General features: G+C 37.8%; 1 protein-coding gene across 1 annotated transcript in view; it reads left to right on the top strand.

The window, feature by feature from the left end:
• Window positions 1-19,348, top strand: part of slc6a15 (solute carrier family 6 member 15) — a 51,909-nt gene that overhangs the window by 22,610 nt on the left and 9,951 nt on the right. Inside the window, exons 2-9 of the mRNA XM_003221120.4 lie at window positions 460-936; window positions 3,219-3,376; window positions 4,904-5,030; window positions 5,753-5,934; window positions 10,854-10,964; window positions 15,702-15,943; window positions 16,047-16,236; window positions 18,299-18,491. Coding sequence (XP_003221168.1) covers window positions 648-936; window positions 3,219-3,376; window positions 4,904-5,030; window positions 5,753-5,934; window positions 10,854-10,964; window positions 15,702-15,943; window positions 16,047-16,236; window positions 18,299-18,491 — 1,492 coding nt within the window. The 5' untranslated portion in view covers window positions 460-647. The remainder of the gene's footprint in view (window positions 1-459; window positions 937-3,218; window positions 3,377-4,903; window positions 5,031-5,752; window positions 5,935-10,853; window positions 10,965-15,701; window positions 15,944-16,046; window positions 16,237-18,298; window positions 18,492-19,348) is intronic.

Genomic DNA, 19,348 nt, shown 5'->3' with positions numbered 1-19,348 from the left:
TTTCGTGGGTTTTTAATAAACACTAAAATAATTGTATAAATCATAAAATAATATTATAAATCCCTTTCTACTCTTTCTACTTCCTTCCTAAGGAGAAGCCGAAGGAAGGGAGAGAAAAGGAGGCTGAAGCAGCTTTGTTTTAGCCTCACAAGGCAGCTGCAGCGGTGGGAGTGTGCATGCGCGTGATTGAGAGGTGAGGAGGGGACAGAGACGCTACTTGCAAACAGCAAAAATATAGTGTTCCTACTTTGCGGATTTTCACTTTTCGTGGGTGGTCCTGGAATGTAACCCCCGTGATAGTGAGGGAACATTGTAGCTGAATTTCTAGATACTACCAACCGATCATTTAGGTTTTATTTATGTGAACCAAAAACAAGTGTTATGTATTTTTGTCATTTTGTGGAACAAACTTTAAATCACCATTGACACAATATTTTCTATGCAATCATTTGTTTGCAGGTATTTATGTTAACGGCAAGCCATTACGAACAGCAAGCCATTACAAACATCTTGATCACATTGCGTAAAGGGACTCTGTTGACATTTTTGCCAAACATTTTTGACTTGGCAAAAAACAGGTATCGACTGAGGCTGGATAGCCCATCTGAAGTAAAGTTGATCTGGCTTTTATCGTTTCCTCATTTCAAATGCCTAAGAACAGCAAGGTGGTAAAAAGAGAAATAGATGATGATGTCATCGAGTCTGTTAAGGATCTCCTGTCAAATGAAGATTCTGTCGAAGATGCTTTCAAGAAAAGCGAGCTGTCTGTCAATGATTCAGAGGACAAAGAAGTAGATGTGGAAGAAGGATCTGATGTAGAAGATGAAAGGCCAGCCTGGAACAGCAAACTTCAATATATTCTAGCCCAAGTTGGATTTTCTGTAGGTCTCGGGAATGTGTGGCGATTTCCATACCTATGTCAAAAAAATGGAGGAGGTACAGTTCTATATTTGCTCACTGTCTTTGCTTGTGTAAGACTGATATGCTTGGTCCCTATTTATTTTCATACCCCATTCATATTCCTGTAGTAACCAGTGTTGTCTCCTAGTGCCAAACTAGATGTAACACTAGATGAAGATTACACTCATAATCTTGTAGGTATGAGCTATACCCAATGCTAAATCTGTGCTTGCTTAACCCAGTGAAGGACAGAGAGAGATATTGGCATGATTTCCAACCTCACATCAGCTCACAGAATTGAGGCAGAGGTTTTGTGTTTTTGAACACTCTCTCTCACACACACACACTGTCTGTATATATTATATATGGTGTGTGTGTGTTTATTTGGCATCCTTTTCCTCTTTGCCAAAATGAATTAAATGTGACCACCCTAATTTACTGCAAATTACTGGCAAGTATTCTTCCTGTAGCTGCAAAACAGGCCCTACATAGTTTCCTGTTGCTGTTCATAGTTATTTGATTTTCTCATAATTACTGAACTATCCTGCCATTTTTGCAAATAGGCAAATTTACAGATTATGTTGCTTGGCACACAGTGTAAATACCAGGAGGAAAAATCCCACCTGGATATCAGTGCATGCAAGCTCGCATTCTCTCTAAGTATATCTTTATTAGAAAATTTCTCCTTATGTTCTGCCAAGTTGTTTCAATTTATGGCGCCCCCAGATGAACCTATTATGTCATTTTATTAGCAAGTTTTGTTCAGAGGGGGCTTGCCATTGCCTCCCTCTGAGGCTCAGTGAGTGCAACTTTCCCATGGTCACCTAGGGGATTTCCAGGGTTGGGTCCTCTGAGTTGTAGTCCAATATTCAAACCACTACAACACAGTGGCACTTTCCCTATACCACTGTGCAAGTGACATCTCTAAATTTCCTTAAAAGTGAGTAGAGTATCTTTTACTTTCCTAAAGCTCATTAAACCTTCTGGAGTAGAATTGAGTGTATACTAATTCTGAAGGGGGAAAGGAATCGGTAGGGCACATTTGAGTGTTGTAAAGATATGCCTTGGAGTGACTATATCTTAACTGCCCACCAAAAAGTAAGCAGTGATGACAGCATATGCAATATTTGTGGTCACAACATTCTTCTGTTAGAAAAAGTCTTCACACTACACCTGCCAGGGATACTTTAAATCAGCACTTCTTAAACTTTTCCTACCCCTTTCCACCAGAGAAATGATTATGTGACTCCAGGTATATAAAATAGGTGTAAAAATCAAACATTTACTGATAATAAATCAGCATTTGGAAGGCTTGCTAAAACAGAATTATCTTCCTTTCTGCACAGTCCACTGTAAACACTTCACATTGTTGCTATAACCGATTTAAGTAAATGGGTGGCATTTAGAAAACTCTTACTGTTGTTAAATTTTTGGTGATCCCAACGTCGAGCTAAGGGAAAACAGTGCTTTAAATGGCTACAGTTTCAGAAGAGGATATTGGAATTTAGACAATCAGTTAATCCATCACTTTCCTCTAAGAGCCTGAAAATTCCTATTAAATGTTGCATCTTCCTTTGGCAAGAGGTGGGTGAAAATTATGTGAACAGAAAACCAAATGTTGTAAATGTCTGTGGTTTAATTTCACAGTCTTTCAAAATGTGTTAATAACATTGTAAAGACAAAACTTGAAAGCAAAAAAGACATAAAATAAAACTAGTAGAGACAGGCTTGTTTCCCATATACAAAATAGAAAGTGGAACCATTCTTACATTTCTTAATTTCTTTAACATCTGTGATACCCATAAACACTAAGAATAATATGGTGCCTTTTAGTTTCGGAGACAGGCAGAGGATCAGAATCATGAGGAGTAAATATCCTATTTCAGCCATGCCTGCAGAAAGTTAGCTGTGCTCTTAACCCCTTTGGGCCATTTATTGCTGCAAGAATGGTCCTAATCACAGGTTGATACTGGACTATCTGCTTTGGCATTAAGGGACTATAATAATATTGCAAATCCTCTTCCTACATTTCCTGTCTCAAATTCTTGCTCATTTTATCCTTTATACTCCCCTCCCCCCAAGCTTGGTCCCCCACTCTACTGAATTCTGAACCAGAGCTAACTGGCTCTTAAAGTGAACTCTGATTTAGCAAAGACCAATAGGCTTTGCTGTTAAGAAAGGTTGTTCCAGTCACTCATCTATCCTTGTTCTGGTCTTTGCACTTCTCTTTGACATTAATGTTGAGATTGACACTTAATGAGTATGCTTACTAGTAACCATATTCTAATGTTTACACAACAACCTCTTTGGTTCAACAGGTGCATACCTCGTGCCATATTTAATTCTGCTGCTGGTCATAGGGATCCCACTTTTCTTTCTGGAGCTTTCAGTGGGTCAGAGAATCCGTCGTGGAAGCATTGGAGTATGGAATTATATCAGCCCAAAGCTTGGTGGAATTGGATTTGCAAGCTGTATAGTAAGTCACTGAATGTTTCCAAAACTTTACTGTATAATAGAATTGTTTCATTTTCTTTTGTTTGAAAATGCGAATGTACGGTAGGGTTAATTTCATAGGGTGGAATCCTGTATCATCTACTTATGTTCACAATTGCTAATTAATCATGATCCTGGCACTATTGCCATGATTGTAACCCTTCCTCAAACTACAGGTTGAGTATCCCCTATTCAAAATGGTTTGAAACAGAAGAGTTTTAATTTTGGATTATTTTAGATTTTGGAATTTTTGCATATACATAAGGAGATATTTTGGAGATGGGACCTGAGTCTAAACATAGAATTCATTTATGTTTCATATATACCTTACACACATAGCCTGAAAATACTTTTATACTCAATATTTTTAGTAATTTTGTGCATGAAACAAAATTTGAACCATCAAAAAGCAAAGGTGTGACTGTCTCAGGCCTCCATGTGGAAAAGGTTGGATTTTGGCATATTTTGGATAAGAAATTTCTTATTGCACAAAAAGTCTATTAATGGGTTCCAGTCCTTCAGAAAGTCATCAACTGACTTATTTTTCAAAACCCATGTTATTTTAGCAATTTGGGTCAATTCAGCAACCTTAACAATCCATTCTTTCATTATGTAATTAAGTCCATTTCCAAGTTTGAGTACCCAATATTCTTTCTGCTGTTGTCATATATTGAAGAAATTATCCATATTTACTTTCCAGTTCTTTATCCATAAACTCCAAATAAAACATTTCTACACAATCTTAATTGTTTTGGATTAATATAAATCTTTGAGCAGCACAGTTTTTCCTTTTTTAAATTCTACCATGAATGAAAAAGGAACCACCTTATCTTGACATCCCCAATATTGGTTTGAAATCTTTTCAACAACAACAAAAAAAAGATTCGTATGCAACTAAATTTTTGCAGAATTTTTACACTTTCTCTAGAGAAGCAGATATGCACAATGCACTCATCTAAACCATGTCATGTATTGGTTGCCATAGTTGTCTTTGGGTAGGACTCCAATATTAATGCGACCAGTTCTGAGAATTCTGAGTCTCCGTGTCTGTATTTGGCTTTTCTTTCCATAGAAATGAATGTTCTCATATGTGTGAAATCTAGAAATTGTGTGTCTATTCTGAAGATCATATAATTTTTTTTAAAAAAAGCTTTAGTTACTAGTTTCAAACCATTTAACATAATACAGGTCTTATTACATCAATTCCCAGATCTGTATTTCCCCACCCACACCCCAGCATTCACGTAATGTTGTAAAAATACAGCTCTGCCCGTTCTATTTCTCCTGCTTATTCTGAAGATCATATAATCAAGTCACAAAGATGACATTGATATGTTGCGGTCAGAAGGGACCCACAAAACTTTGATTGCTAGGACAGAGGACATCAGCAAAGCTATAGCAAGATCTCAAAATACACAGATTACTTTAAATTATGGAATAGTTACAAAAATAAATCTCTGTATATTTGTTAAGAAAATGGCTTTTTAAAAGTACTTCTTTTTTCTTACAGGTGTGCTTTTTTGTGGCCCTCTACTACAATGTCATCATTGGATGGAGTTTGTTTTACTTTTCTCAGTCCTTTCAGCACCCATTGCCATGGGACCAATGTCCTTTGGTGAAAAATTCTTCACATACCTGTAAGTTTTGGCTGCATTGGATCACAATTTTCCCTCTCCTTTGTCCCTCTTCTATAGTCAAAGGCACATCATCCTGTTTAATCTTGGACCTAAGCAGGGCCAACCCAGATTAGTACTTGGATGGGAGACTGCCAATGAATCTCAGGTGCTTAGAACTGTATTTCAGAGGAAGGAGCAAAGCTGCCACTGAGAATTCCTTGGCTAAGAAAACACTATTAAATTCATGGGCTTGCAATAAGTCAACAGGTAATTTGAAGGCCCATACAAATGCACAATGGGCATACAGTGGTTCTCAACCTGGGGTCCCCAGATATTTTTTGGCCTACAACTCCCAGAAATCCCAGCCAGTTTATCTGCTGTTAGGATTTCTGGGAGTTGAAGGCCAAAAACATCTGGGGACCCCAGATTGAGAACCACTGGTATAGGATCAATGTTCTATGTCCTTTATCACATATATAAAGATCCCTAGAATTTTTCAAGCAATAAAAATATTGTGTTTATGATATACTGAAATGGAACAGCAGCAGCAGCAAACCTTTACACAATTTTCTGGGTTTTGAAATTATCATAACTATCTAAGTAAGTGGCTGTGTTCTATGAAAGCAAACTGTAGTGATTGGTTTAGACTGCCTTGGAAAACTATGCATGAACTGCTTTTATGTTCTTTTGTTTTGTATCTAATTAGAATTGTGTATTTACCCTCCCCCATTTTTTCCATTCAGTTGTGGAGCCAGAATGTGAAAAAAGTTCTGCTACAACCTATTACTGGTACAGAGAAGCACTCAATATTTCAAGCTCTATCTCAGAGAGTGGAGGTCTGAACTGGAAAATGACAGTTTGCTTGCTGGCTGCTTGGGTTATGGTGTGCCTAGCAATGATTAAAGGCATCCAGTCTTCAGGCAAAGTGAGTATATATTTCCCCCCTAATTTAAGTTTATTTCACACTTGCCATCTCAGGTCTTATCTACCACACCCCTTTGCTTATAAAGTCTTTATTGGCAGGCTGGAAGCTATGATTCACCATGCCTTTTGGTAACTGTACTTTATTAAAAATAGAAACTGTACTCTATTAAAAATAGAGAAACCTTTCTTAGATAAAAAGTGGGAATGTTGCAGTATGAGAACCCGTTTTGTTTTGATTTTCCATAGATTATGGTTGTAATTATGTATCAGCACATGACTTAAAAAAAAGAAAGAAAACACAACAAAGAATGGGCTTGCCAATTGGCTTTTTGAATATGATTTCCTCTGTCTGTTTCTGCACTTCATCCATGAAACAATCAAGCTTTAAGGACATGGACCCAGGACACAAGTGGCAAAACAAATACAAGATCTTGCATGTTGGTTCCCAAGTGAGCAGTTCACATGAGATGCCTTCAAATCATGTCAACCATGGAAGGGTTTTGGGCAAAATGAGCACAATAAAAAAGTTGAGACACAGAAAGAATGAGACAGAGAGTGATATGGTTGTACTGAAGTAAGATGCAGAAGCTGTAGAGGTGAGGTTTTGAAGAAGGAACTGCAGGAAACTGCATAGGACACTGTAGGAAGCAGTCAGTTATGAGGAAAAGATTACAGCTACAAAGAAGGTTTGAATAACTGATCATTTCTTAGTTGCTTTCATGAAACCATAACTTTGAAGAATCACATTAAAATTGATGACCAAACTGATTATGAAGATAATTATTTTACATGAAGTGATCTCTCTTTCACAAGAGGAATAACATCTCTACCCTGCAGGCCCATGCATTCATTTACTATTCTGTCAACTTGAAGTCCAGGGTCAGCCTTTTGGATTTTATGTGAGACATTATTTATGGATAGAGCAATTAATATACTTTTCTAGATATGTATGGTTGTATCATGCCCCTGTTTTCAGTCCACCCTGATTCTTCTTTTCTTCTGCAAGTAGTTCTGGCATGTCAATCAAGTGGATGGCATGTTCTTCAGTCAAACTTGTGTACAGTTACTCACGTGGGAACTCTTATTACTATGTCCATCCCGTAGGGCAAGAGGATTGAGTCATTCTGGTCTAAGAACACCAATGGCAGAGAAGAATGCCTGTTTTCACATAGCATTGCAGAAAACCACAAACTCCTGGGAACTACTTTCACAAGCTTAATTTTATTGGGAGCAGATATTACCATTGATATCCAAGATTGCCAGCTGTGTAGTGTAATCCTTACTCATAAGTCAGTCCTTCTTCCTCTTGTGGGAGTGACTTTTCTGTAACAATTATATAACCTGCCTGTCAGATTGCAATAACCTTCCCAAGGCAATGCATAAAATTTCAAAAGAATATAATAAGCACTAAATAACCATCATATGATATCCACACTAAACTGAATTGAAATTGAGCAGTAGAAAATAAGTTACTAAGAACAATTAATTTAAAAATAGATTCAATTTGAAAAATGCTTTAAAGCAGCCTGCCCTGATCTGGTAGTTTCAAGATTATTAAACCTGTCCCTGGCTTCCACCATTTTTCTACCCAGGCATTCAGAAAGGCCTTTCACCACTCCACTCAGAGAAGGAGATAGTTACTAGAATTAAGGCCTAGTACTTACATTGACTTGTGGATAAGTCAAGACAGATTTGTTTGCATCAATTTTTAACTAAAATGTCTAGATTTAGACATGAGCATATACAGTATTATCTGAGGGAATTCTAAAGATGTTATATCACCACTGAAAACCCCCTTCAAGGTGTATTCGTAAGCACTGTTCACATATTCTATAAAAGTGTATAATAAAATACATAAACAGGTGTGTGTGTGTGTGCGTGTGTGCATGTGTGTAGAAACATAGCCATGATGACAAAAGGCAAGTTTCCCTGCCTTGTCTGTTTATTATATTCACTAAGTAAACAGTGAATTCAGTGTTGATGGAGAACAGAAGTAAGGTTTCAGAGAAATAGATTTTGACTTTCATTTTCCCAGAGCTTTAACCCATATGAGCTCCTTATGGCGGGGTTATTAATAACTATTACTTCAGTACTAGAATCATTAAAATGTGGCCAGTTCTGGTAAAGATGTTTTCTCTCAGCAAAGATAAGGATCATAAGGCAAAAATCATTACTCTGTAATGTTATTCTTCAGCAAGTGTTTAAAAGAAATGTTGTGCAATAATATGCTCTACAGATTCTGATTTCACAGAGTCAAATATTATGCAATTTCTCTGACATAATTCTAAGAGCTTCAAGCTATGTACTTCACCTTGTGAGGAAAAGAACAGTTATGAGTGATAAAGAACAAAATCCTTTCCTTAGCTACAGAAGCTGAACCCAGCATTTCTCTTTTTCTGATGGAAACCATTCTTGTATTGAAGTATGAGTTCTTTCATTGAAATGAGGGAATATCTGGATCCCTCACAGAGACTCATGTGTGATTTGGTATGTGTGTGGGTATAAGTCATATTAAAAGACAGCCTGTAAAACACACAACAACCCAAAGACAAATTTTGTTCTATGTTCACCATTTGAAGTCACCCTTCAGTTCATGATTTCAATCCATGGGAGAGCCATGGTTCATGTTAGCACTCATTTCAATAAAACCATGGTTAACTTTTCAGCCCCTGGTGGTGCAGCGGGTTAAACCACTGAGCTGTTGAACTTGCTGACCAAAAGGTTGGTGGTTCAAATCCGGGGAGCGGGGTGAGCGCCTGCTGTTAGCCCCAGCTTCTGCCAACCTAGCAGTTCGAAAACATTCTAATGTGAGTAGATTAATAGACACCACTCTGGTGGGAAGGTAATGGCGCTCCATGCAGTCGTGCCGGCCACATGACCTTGGATGTTCTACGGACAACATTGGCTCTTCGGCTTCAAAATGGAGATGAGCACCAACCCCTAGAGTCAGACACGACTAGACTTAATGTCAGGGCAAACCTTTACCTTTACCTAACTTTTCAGATGGAAGATAAGGAGGAAGAGATAGGTAAAGTGCATGTTTCTAATGCTCCCACTATGCAACTCATGTCTAAATTCCAGTTCAATGCCGATGGAGAACAATGTTGGGTCAGTGTACTTAAGCACATGAGTGGAATGATGAGGCAGCAACAATCTGGAAGAAATTCTGGAGGCCATTCTGTTCTGATTACGGATATCAGTGAGTGGAATGGAACTCTGCTTGTGTAAGGGTGCAAGAACTCTGCAAGAACATATCAAGGAGCATAACCATGAAGTAGGCAGATATGAATTAGGCAGATTTCTCCTCCCCCACCTCCTGAAGCATCATTCTGACCTGATTACAGATGTGACTGGCAGGCCCCGTGGGTAATTTTTTTTTTTTGGGGGGGGGGAGGAGGAGAACGGGGGCCTGGAGGGCATCTGGCAACCCCCCCCCCCCCGAAAGGAAAGCTTGAGGTTGGAGGGGGGACAAAGTCCTGAGAGGAATCGGAAATTATGCCTGGAAAGGCCAGCAGATTAAGACTTGAAATGGTAACAGAATATAACATAGGGAAGCAACCTCTCTTGTCCAGCTATTCAGTAGGATCATAACCTTCAATTGCAGACTGAGACCTACACCAGCAATGCATCTTGACATTACTCTTAGGTTACATCTACATGAATCCAAAGGAGTAATGTTCCAGAATGGGGTTGAAGACAGCAACATACTCTGTCCCCAATCTGCAGTAGCATTGAGGTACAGTCTAACCTGTTCAGCTGGACCAAAGACCTTATCAGACAGGGTTGAATTTGGCGGCATGCTCCACTTTGCCTTCCCTTTAAGCATGGAGCCCTGCCAGAAGTAGCCATGCATTGTGTAATGGGAGCCGACAGACTTTGTGCTTAAACGGAAGGGGAATTGCAACATGGGAAACTTTCTGTGTTCCACCAAGAACAAAGGGAGGAAGCCGGGTCGTTAACACTTTCTCCTGTGGGATGGTCAATTAGGTGAGTCAGGCAATGGGGGACATGAGGCACCAGGTTCCCCATGGTCTCTGATGTGCACCACCGGAATCGCCACAATGTGTGGCGATTCCTGCGCCCTTTGTGATGATGTCATAAGATAGCTCTGCCCCCTCTGGAATCACTTTATCATCTGTGTTGCTGTCACCACTGCTAGAAAACCAAAGAGCTCCATTGTAACAATAGCAGAGGCATCCATATGGCCAGGGAGGAGGAGGGGATAATTCCCCTTCCTCTCTATTATGTAGGAGCCTTTGCTGATTTCAACATGTGGCACCTGCAATGACCAGGGATTGTCACAAAGCTGTCTGTCAGTGATCACAAGGAAAAAGAGGTGGTGCTGGTGGCTCATGTGAATAGCAGACCTGTCTGTATCAGACCCAATCACACTATGCACAATGGGTCACTGCCACAGGATTGCTCTGGAGTTGGGGGCAAGCTCTAAAGAATCCTTCCAACCTTTCCTAATGTGATTCTAAACTGGATTAACTATCGTGAAGATGCCCAGGACCAAGTGCACAGTGAGTTCAGGTTGTTAAACTCATGTAAATAAATCTTAGATAATATCTTTCTTGGGATGTGCATAGCTCATTGTAGTGGTAGGTTTTCATATCTATCACATAAGAGTCTTTTCTTAATCACAACAAAGTCCCGATGACACTGTATTTGTCAATGGTTTCATTCCCATTTTTAAAGAGCAAATTTTAAGTGCAAAGGATTTGTTTTTTAATGAGTCCACATTGCTTGCAGTTGTTGGTCTTCATATGCCACTTAAACCAATACAGAATTTGAATAGTATCAGAACTTTCGGAGTATGATTTGATCTTAGATTTTTGGCTAAACAGTAGAGTTGATCAGATCTAAGACATAAATGTCACTTTTTTTTTCTAAGATGTGGTTTCTTTCCTTGTTTTTCAGATAATGTATTTTAGCTCTCTTTTCCCTTATGTGGTACTTATATGCTTTCTAATCCGAGGGCTGCTTTTAAATGGTTCACTGGATGGTATTCGTCATATGTTTACCCCTAAGGTATGTATTTAGTTTCTTCTGATTTTGTTTGCTTGTCTTAGGCAATCTGTTTTATGCCTGAATAGTTTGAATAAACACTCACTTTGGGATTAGATTATATTGCAATCATTTGGAGGAAGTTCATTGATAGACTGGATACCTGCTGTGAGATGTGACCCCCCCCCCCCCCATATTCACAATTTTATACACTTAGACACTTCACACATATAAATTTGTGATTTTACCACCCGAATAATCATGTGATTGTTTGATTTACACTAGTCTCCTTATGGTGTAGATTTCTAATGTGGAGAAGCAATTGTTACTCCGTGTATGTGACAGACACAGAGAAAGAGAGAGAGAGACTGACTGAAGGGAAGCTACTACAAATATGAACCCAAAATTCATTCAGAATTTTATCTAACTGCAACAGGATGTGAGAACAACACAACAGTTTAAGGATTTGGGATGACTAATCTACATTCCATAATCTCAAGTATGCTTCTGCAGATAGTTACTGAGCCTAGATCAGTTCCTTTCCCTTTGGTTAATAAAGTACTATGTACTAAGTTTTTAAGAAGTGCACATTAAAAAGGTAAAGAGATATAAGTTGTTATTTCTTCTAGTTTCTCTACAAGTTATTCCCTTTTCGTGTTCCTTTCCCTCTAAACAGACCTATGAGGTAGGTTGAGAGATAGCAACTAGTCTAATCAGGATTAGGGTTGATGGGTGAACTGACTTCCTACAACAGTGATTCTCAATGTGTGGGTCCCCAGATATTTTGGTCTTTAACTCCCAGAAATCCTAACAGCTGGTAAACTGGCTGGGATTTCTGGGAGTTTTAGGCCAAAATATCTGGGGATCCACAGGTTGAGAACCACTGTTCTATAACCTTGTCTAGTTGGACTCATGTTTCAGAACATAGAAATATACCGGGGAACTCACAACATTGAGGATGCATGTACATTGTACAATTGTAGAATTAATGCAGAGGCATCCATATGATCAAGGTGCCTATGCCATGGTTCAACTCCCATGATTACATACATAGCACTGAGCCATGGTGGTTAAAGGGGTGCCATACTGTATTAATTCTACAATTTAGATGTGTTCTGAGTCAGCATGCCAAAACACATGAAATAGTCGTTTTGAGAAATTTGGCAACATTCTTTTAGAAATTGTTCCACCCCTACAGTATCTATGTCCTATAAAGGCTTTATTTTACCAGATTTGTTGAGAGACTCAGGATCTTCAACCCAAGTATATAAAAGCTACACATAGCTCTCAGAACCAGCTTCACATATTTGTCTACACAATCCTTGCATAATAAATATGCTTAGTAATATTTGTTCAATTACAAGAAAACTGAAGTTATATAAAAGCTCCTGGTAAAAGAGAAGTCAATAGTAAAATGATGATAAGAGCCTAGTGAAAAACCATGAGGTCTTATGGTATATTATTAGAATCCAAAAAGAGCTGTCAAAGCATTGGGATTATTCTAATTTTTTACAGTGAAAAATTCTCAAAAAGACTATTTGTAGTAAGGTAGTACTACAAGGTGGTAAAAAATGCCTGTGTGTGTATTTTTTTTTAAAAAAAAATTAAAACACTCCCTTCCCTGAAGCCAAATACAGAATAGCAGCCTGTAAGTATTAGTCATATGTGAATGATGAAAAATTAAGCTGGAGCATGATTAAGAGATTTAGGAAAAGTCCCACGGGAAGACTCAAGCAACAGTTGGATAGAACTGAGATCTTGTTAATCCCTCTAAATATGGGCATCCGTGATAGTTCAGGAGGCTGAAAATCCTGGGCAATTTTTCCAACAGTTGTGTGTATAGCCATAACTGATTAGATTCCTTGATCATATTTACAAAGTCTTATTGGTCTCAAAATCCCCTGCATAAAATGCAGTAGCATCTTGTTCCATCATTGCATTTTGTCACCACAATTTTGTTTTGTTTTACCTAAATCCCACATGAGACTCCCCTCATGAGACTCCTCTTTTCATGATCTACTATCCATTTGCATCCCACCCTTGGCATAATGTATTAGGTACAGTCCATTTTTAAGCTACATACTACTAGGTGCTCTGGAAATAAATGAGACATAACTGGATTTTCGGGGTTGAGAACTCATTGATCTAAAGTTCCAGGTAGCGTAAAACCATAGAATTAATATCTACTGGTTAAGTCAACACTTATGTAACCTCCATTATTTCAATGGTTCTGGTTTAGCTGTGATTTTAATGATTAGACTAGGCTGCTGTATTGTAAAGATTACACAGCAATATTGATAACTTACAATATGTACTGATCTAAATGGTAGTATCAAAGCCTACTGTGAATTGTAGTCAGTCCTTCAAATTCATCGTGTAGGACCACCACAAAAATGGAACTGAGAAAAAAAGGTTATTTATTAACCTGAGAAAACACTCTCTAGGAATCTCTATGTCTTCCAGCAAAACTGTATAGTCAACTCCCACTGAATATTATTATTGATCATAGATTTGCACTGGAAGACCCAGGTATTCCTGCATAATATTCTGTTTAGAAAATCTCCAGTATGACTGTATGATTCAGTAGAAATTTGGTCTTAACATCTCATCCATGAATAATCAAATCCATAAAAGTCAAACTCATAAATGTGAACTCAAGAACCTCCTTGATGCTATAAAACTCATCCCATTCAGTATTATCTGCACTGATTGGCAGCCCCGCTTCAGAGTTTCAGACAGGGAGCTTTCACAGTCTCACTCAAAATGTCAGGTCAAGATAGGATCCTTTTAATGACAATCACATGCTTTCCCATAGCTCTTTTCCCAGTATAATGTGCAAATTTATTCATAAGTAATTCCCACACATTTCAGTGAGGCTTGCTTCCAAGGAAGTATTCATGAAGTTGCAACCTTAAACCCACACATTCATGTTTAATAAGTTACAAGGTTTGATCCAGTGCAGAAGGAGAGGGAGAGAGATCCTAGTGAACTTAGTAGTAGTAAAATTAATTTAGTATAGCAACATTAAGGAAAAAAACTGTTCCAGGACTAAGCAAAATGAGAGGAAAAAGAAGGGTGGCGCGACACTCAACAGGTAGACATTTCAAGAGAATGAAAAATGTATATTTAGCACCATCTAGCGAGCAAACATGAGTATGACTGTATGTGAAGGTTTGTACGTTTCACAGTTTCTTTACAGTCTTGGTAGAAATATCTCTAAGAGTAAATGTTACTCTTAAATATCTCTAAGAGTAAATATTAATGTATATATTTTAAAGAAGAATTTCTACATTTGTAGAAATCTAGAAAGTTATTAGAGCTCAGTAAAGCTAAAGCATTTTTTAACAGAAAGAGATAATGGTTAATGGTAATGGACACAATAAAATCATGTTAATCATTATTTCCCATTATGCAGAGAAATGTGTAGCTTTCTAGATATTGCTGAACGACAATATTATCATCTTTGATAGGATCAGCAAGTTGTTATGGGAATTAGAAATAGAATCTCTGGATAGCCACATATCTGCTAAGTCTGATTTATCAAAACAGTGATATACTAAACATGTCAAAATTTCATAGATTTCATTGCTAGATAATTTACATGAAAATAGGTTCAATTGAATGGCCAAGTAGACTCTGCAGCCTGCTTTGTACTAAACTAACAAGTCTTTCAATTTTGGCTATGAAACGTTTCATTGACTTTTTATAGCAAAAAATCTCATAGTTTAGGAGTAAGATGAGTAGTTCCAATTTATACTGATGGATTCTTAAGACATAACTAGAAAAATGAGAGATATATAACCCTATATATTTTTTTCTTCTTCTTTCATGCTGTTTAAATATTACTTTATTCCTGGAGTAGACCCATGGAAATCAATACGATTTAAGTTAGTTATTGCCAAGAATTTCTATTCATTCTCTTCTTAGTTGTACTAACAATAGATTTAGCCTTATATTACTGGCCTACCTTGAACATTATGTTAGCAGAGGTACATTAATATGATAGAAATGTGTTCCTGTCCCCTTTCCCCTGCAGTTCTTTAGAGCACCTGAAAAGCAGGTCTCGGAGGTCTTCAGACATTCAGAGCAGGTTTTCTGCGGGCACATCTGCATTGTACAATTAATGTAGTTTGACAGCACTTTAACGTCTGTGGCTCATTGCTAGATTATAAATCCCACGATTTAGAAGCACTGAGCTGTGACACTTAAAAGTGTTGTCACACTTCATTTATTTTACAGTGTGATACATAGAAGGCTGGGGAAATATTTATTTTTGGAGTAGCTCAGTCAGCAGAAGCAAACAATTACATCCTGTCATCTTAATGGTAATAGTAATACTTCTTTTACTGTAATGATGTATGTATGCAAGCTAAGTGACACAAATCCTGTAGATTTAATGACGCGAATTAATAGTTTTATCAGGTTTTTCTCCTGACTTTAAATACAGTTTTACTTTTTAAAAATGTCAGCAACAACATTGATGATTTTTTTGTGGGAGCAGGGGGGAATTATTAGCAAAATAGCATCAGATGAATATGTTTGTGTGATAGGTTTTGTCAAAGATGTAGATAAAGGGGGCAATATACAGCAGAGTATTCAGTGGCAGATTACAAAATCCATTTTGGATTCGCATTATGGTTTGACATTTGGGTTGAGGATGTAGGATGATGTGGGGTATCTTCCTGGATGATTTGTTGCCTCTCCATTTCGGAGAAATGCTATGTTTTGTAGCTGACATCTATTGTGTCTAATTTCAAACAGCTTGAAATAATGCTGGAGCCCAAGGTCTGGAGAGAAGCTGCTACTCAGGTGTTCTTTGCCTTAGGGCTTGGATTTGGTGGAGTCATTGCCTTTTCAAGCTACAACAAGAGAGACAACAACTGCCATTTCGATGCGGTTCTGGTGTCCTTCATCAATTTTTTCACTTCTGTGCTGGCAACTTTGGTGGTGTTTGCTGTTCTGGGCTTCAAAGCAAATGTCATAAATGAGAAATGCATTATCCAGTATGAATATTCATTTCTATATCCATTTTAATATTTCACTTAGGAATTTCCACAGCAGTTCTTTGGCTTGACAGGTGTTTTTTTGTTGCCTTGTGTTTTACAGAAATTCTGAAAGAATTGTTAACCTTTTGCATATGGGCAATCTTAGTAGAGATATTATACCTGCTCATGTAAATTTCTCAAGCATCACAGCAGAAGATTATAATCTTGTTTATGATATAATCCGTAAAATAAAAGAAGAAGAATTTCCTCTTGGATTGAAACCCTGCCTGATTGAAGATGAACTAGACAAGGTTTGAGAGATATTTGTTTTTGATGGAAAGATCCCAAATAAGTAACTGTTCAAAAGCCATGGAAAACAATTTCCTGACACCACTGAGTATAGCAACCATATTTCCACAGTTTTGTATTCTGTCTGGTTCCATCCAGGTTGTATTAATTCTGAATTTGGAGCTGAAATTATGTGGTACAGCCCATCATAGTGGCATATATCACCCCATACTTTAGCTGCTCATCCCTGGTGGACATAAACTAACTTTCTCATCCAGAGCCACTGACTCTTCTGGAAAATAGAAGATAATAATAATAATAATAATAATAACAACAATAACAATAATAATTTTATTATTATACCCCGCCCCATCTCCCCGAAGGGACTCGGGGCAGCTTACATGGGGCCAAGCCCGGAGATAACAATATAAAAGCAAAACAATAAAACAGATCAATCAAACAATAAAAACAAGTCATAAAAAACCACATACAAAAATAAAATGATAAAATCATGGATTGGATAAAGATAGGATGGAATAATTTATACGATGGGGACAGCATTAAGCTGTAGTAGTAAGTCAACAGAGATATTTTGCTTGAGATAAAACATACATTGACATGTCTCTACAAAGAACGTCCACTATAATCAGGTAGTCATAGTACAGTCTTACCAAGGTGTTATGTGCTTCTGGAGATCAACAGGTTTGTCAAATCTGCCTTTTTCTGTTCCACATAATAACACATATCCTTAAACATGTCAATCTTCAATGTCAGCAGAGAGCACCCTTCTCTCTATAGCAGACATTATATCTGCATTTGATGAATGCGTATAGAAGGTTAGATTGTGCAGGCTCTATTTCTAATCTACACATATCTCTATGCACATAGCCCAGGACCTCTCTACAGAAGTTTTCATGTACACATGCAAGTAGTACAGGAGAGGGTAGAGCCTGCTGTTACAATGTGACGCCCTACAACATGCACCCACTGACTCTGTGAAGAATTTTTATAGGAAGCCTGTGTCAGCAGCCCCTGATTATACATACTAAGAAAAATAAAGCAATTGTTAATAAATCCACTGTTATTCAGAAGTACTTTTTATGTCGTCAGTAGATAAGTTGTGAAGTGTGGGACTCAAAGATTGCAACTTATCATTATGTTTTAAATGTTTTAATGTATCTTATAATTCTATTTGGAGCCCCGGTGGCGAAGTGTGTTAAAGCACTGAGCTGCTGAACTTGCAGACTGAAAGGTCCCAGGTTCAAACTCCAGGAGTGGCATGAGCTTAGAACTAAGATTACATATCGCACTCTGCACTTGCCCTATAAGCCTTATATATCACCTGTCACATCAGCACTTTTAATCTTGTACCCATTACTCTGGCCCGGCCCAGTTCTATTGTGTTTTAGCGTATTGTTATTGCTTGTGGTTTATACTGTTTTAATTGTTTTTAATTTGCCTTTTGTTTTGTATTGTTATATTGTGTGTTGAGGCCTTGGCCTTTGTAAGCCGCATCGAGTCCTTTGGGAGATGCTAGTGGGGTACAAATAAAGTTTAATAATAATAATAATAACAATAATAATAATAATAATAATAATAATAATAATAATAATAATAATAATGAGCGGCCGCTGTTAGCTCCAGCTTCTGCCAACCTAGCAATTCGAAAACATGCCAATGTGAGTAGATCAATAGGTACCGCTCCGGCGGGAAGGTAACGGCACTCCATGCAGTCATGCTGGCCACATGACCTTGGAGGTGTCTACGGACAACGCCGGCTCTTCAGCTTAGAAATGGAGATGAGCACCAACCCCCAGAGTCGGTCACGACTGGACGTAACGTCAGGGGAAACCTTTACCTTTACTATAATTCTATTTTAAAATGTTTATTTTAATTGTACAATGTTTTCAAGGCATCAAATAGTGCCTATGTGTAATGCCGCCTTGAATCTCCTTCGGTATAAATGCTGTAAATAATAAAATAATGTTATCCAGTTTCAGTGAATTGTACAGATAAAATATATTCTGCTTTGATTTTGCTGTGTCCTCCTACCTTGCTTTCATAATTTGGATATCTTGTTCACAGGCTGTTCAAGGAACTGGTCTAGCTTTCATAGCCTTTACAGAAGCCATGACACACTTCCCAGCTTCTCCCTTCTGGTCAGTGATGTTCTTCCTCATGTTAGTAAATCTGGGGCTTGGCAGCATGTTTGGAACTATTGAAGGGATCACTACACCTATAGTTGACACCTTCAAAGTGAGAAAAGAAATACTGACTGGTGAGTAATTACATATCTATTTTCTTACATTCTATTTAATTCTAGGATAAAAGTACTTTGAGAAAGATTTATTTTGCTCTAAAAGTTGTTTTTAGAAAAGTTTCCAAAATTTACAACATTTAAGTATCTGCTGCAAGAACTCTGATGACCTTTACTAAGTAGTTGCTTTTTCAGTCTATACACAGATAATAAAAGTTACTATGATTACAGAAGAAAAACTCATATATAGAGATAAATAGCAAAGTGCATGTTTCCAAAAACTGGAGAGGATAACAAGATGCATAATTTTGTATGAATGTATATGGTCAATGAAAGCAAAACGATTCATTTTAGTACATTTACCTCATAGTGATCCCTCCTCCTCCTCATTGATCACAAGGGTGTCTTTGCTAATGCTAGTTGTCTGGTGGTGGCCAGGAGCTATCCAGAACTCCATGGCTATCTGTCATAGTAGCTGAGGGTGGAAGAGGAGATGCGCAGACCATGGCCCGATCTGTCCCATTTTCCCTACAGAGTGCAGGGAAAGGTGGATGGTGACACTGGGCTATGTGGACAGCAGGCCAGTTTAGATTAGAGCTGGTCATGCTGTTCACATCCATCCCAAAATACAGGGCTGCTATTGAGATTCAGCAAAACATTCCTTGACTTTGCCTAACATGAGATTAAACCAGGTTAACCCAGTTTACCCTGCTTTAAGAACTGGAAGTCTCTAAATGTCGAGGTTTAACTTTTGGTGAAACTTAGGGACCATATAGACAAGCCCCATTCTCATTCGTTTAAGTGAAAACATGAGCTCATATTTTGTAGGCTTTGTGTTTGTTTTTGCTGTTAATCTTTGCTTATTACTTATTTGTGTT

This window comes from Anolis carolinensis, chromosome 5, assembly GCF_035594765.1.
Source record: "Anolis carolinensis isolate JA03-04 chromosome 5, rAnoCar3.1.pri, whole genome shotgun sequence".
In the NCBI taxonomy this organism is placed as follows: domain Eukaryota; kingdom Metazoa; phylum Chordata; class Lepidosauria; order Squamata; family Dactyloidae; genus Anolis; species Anolis carolinensis.
This window is presented reverse-complemented; position numbering and strand designations above follow the sequence as displayed.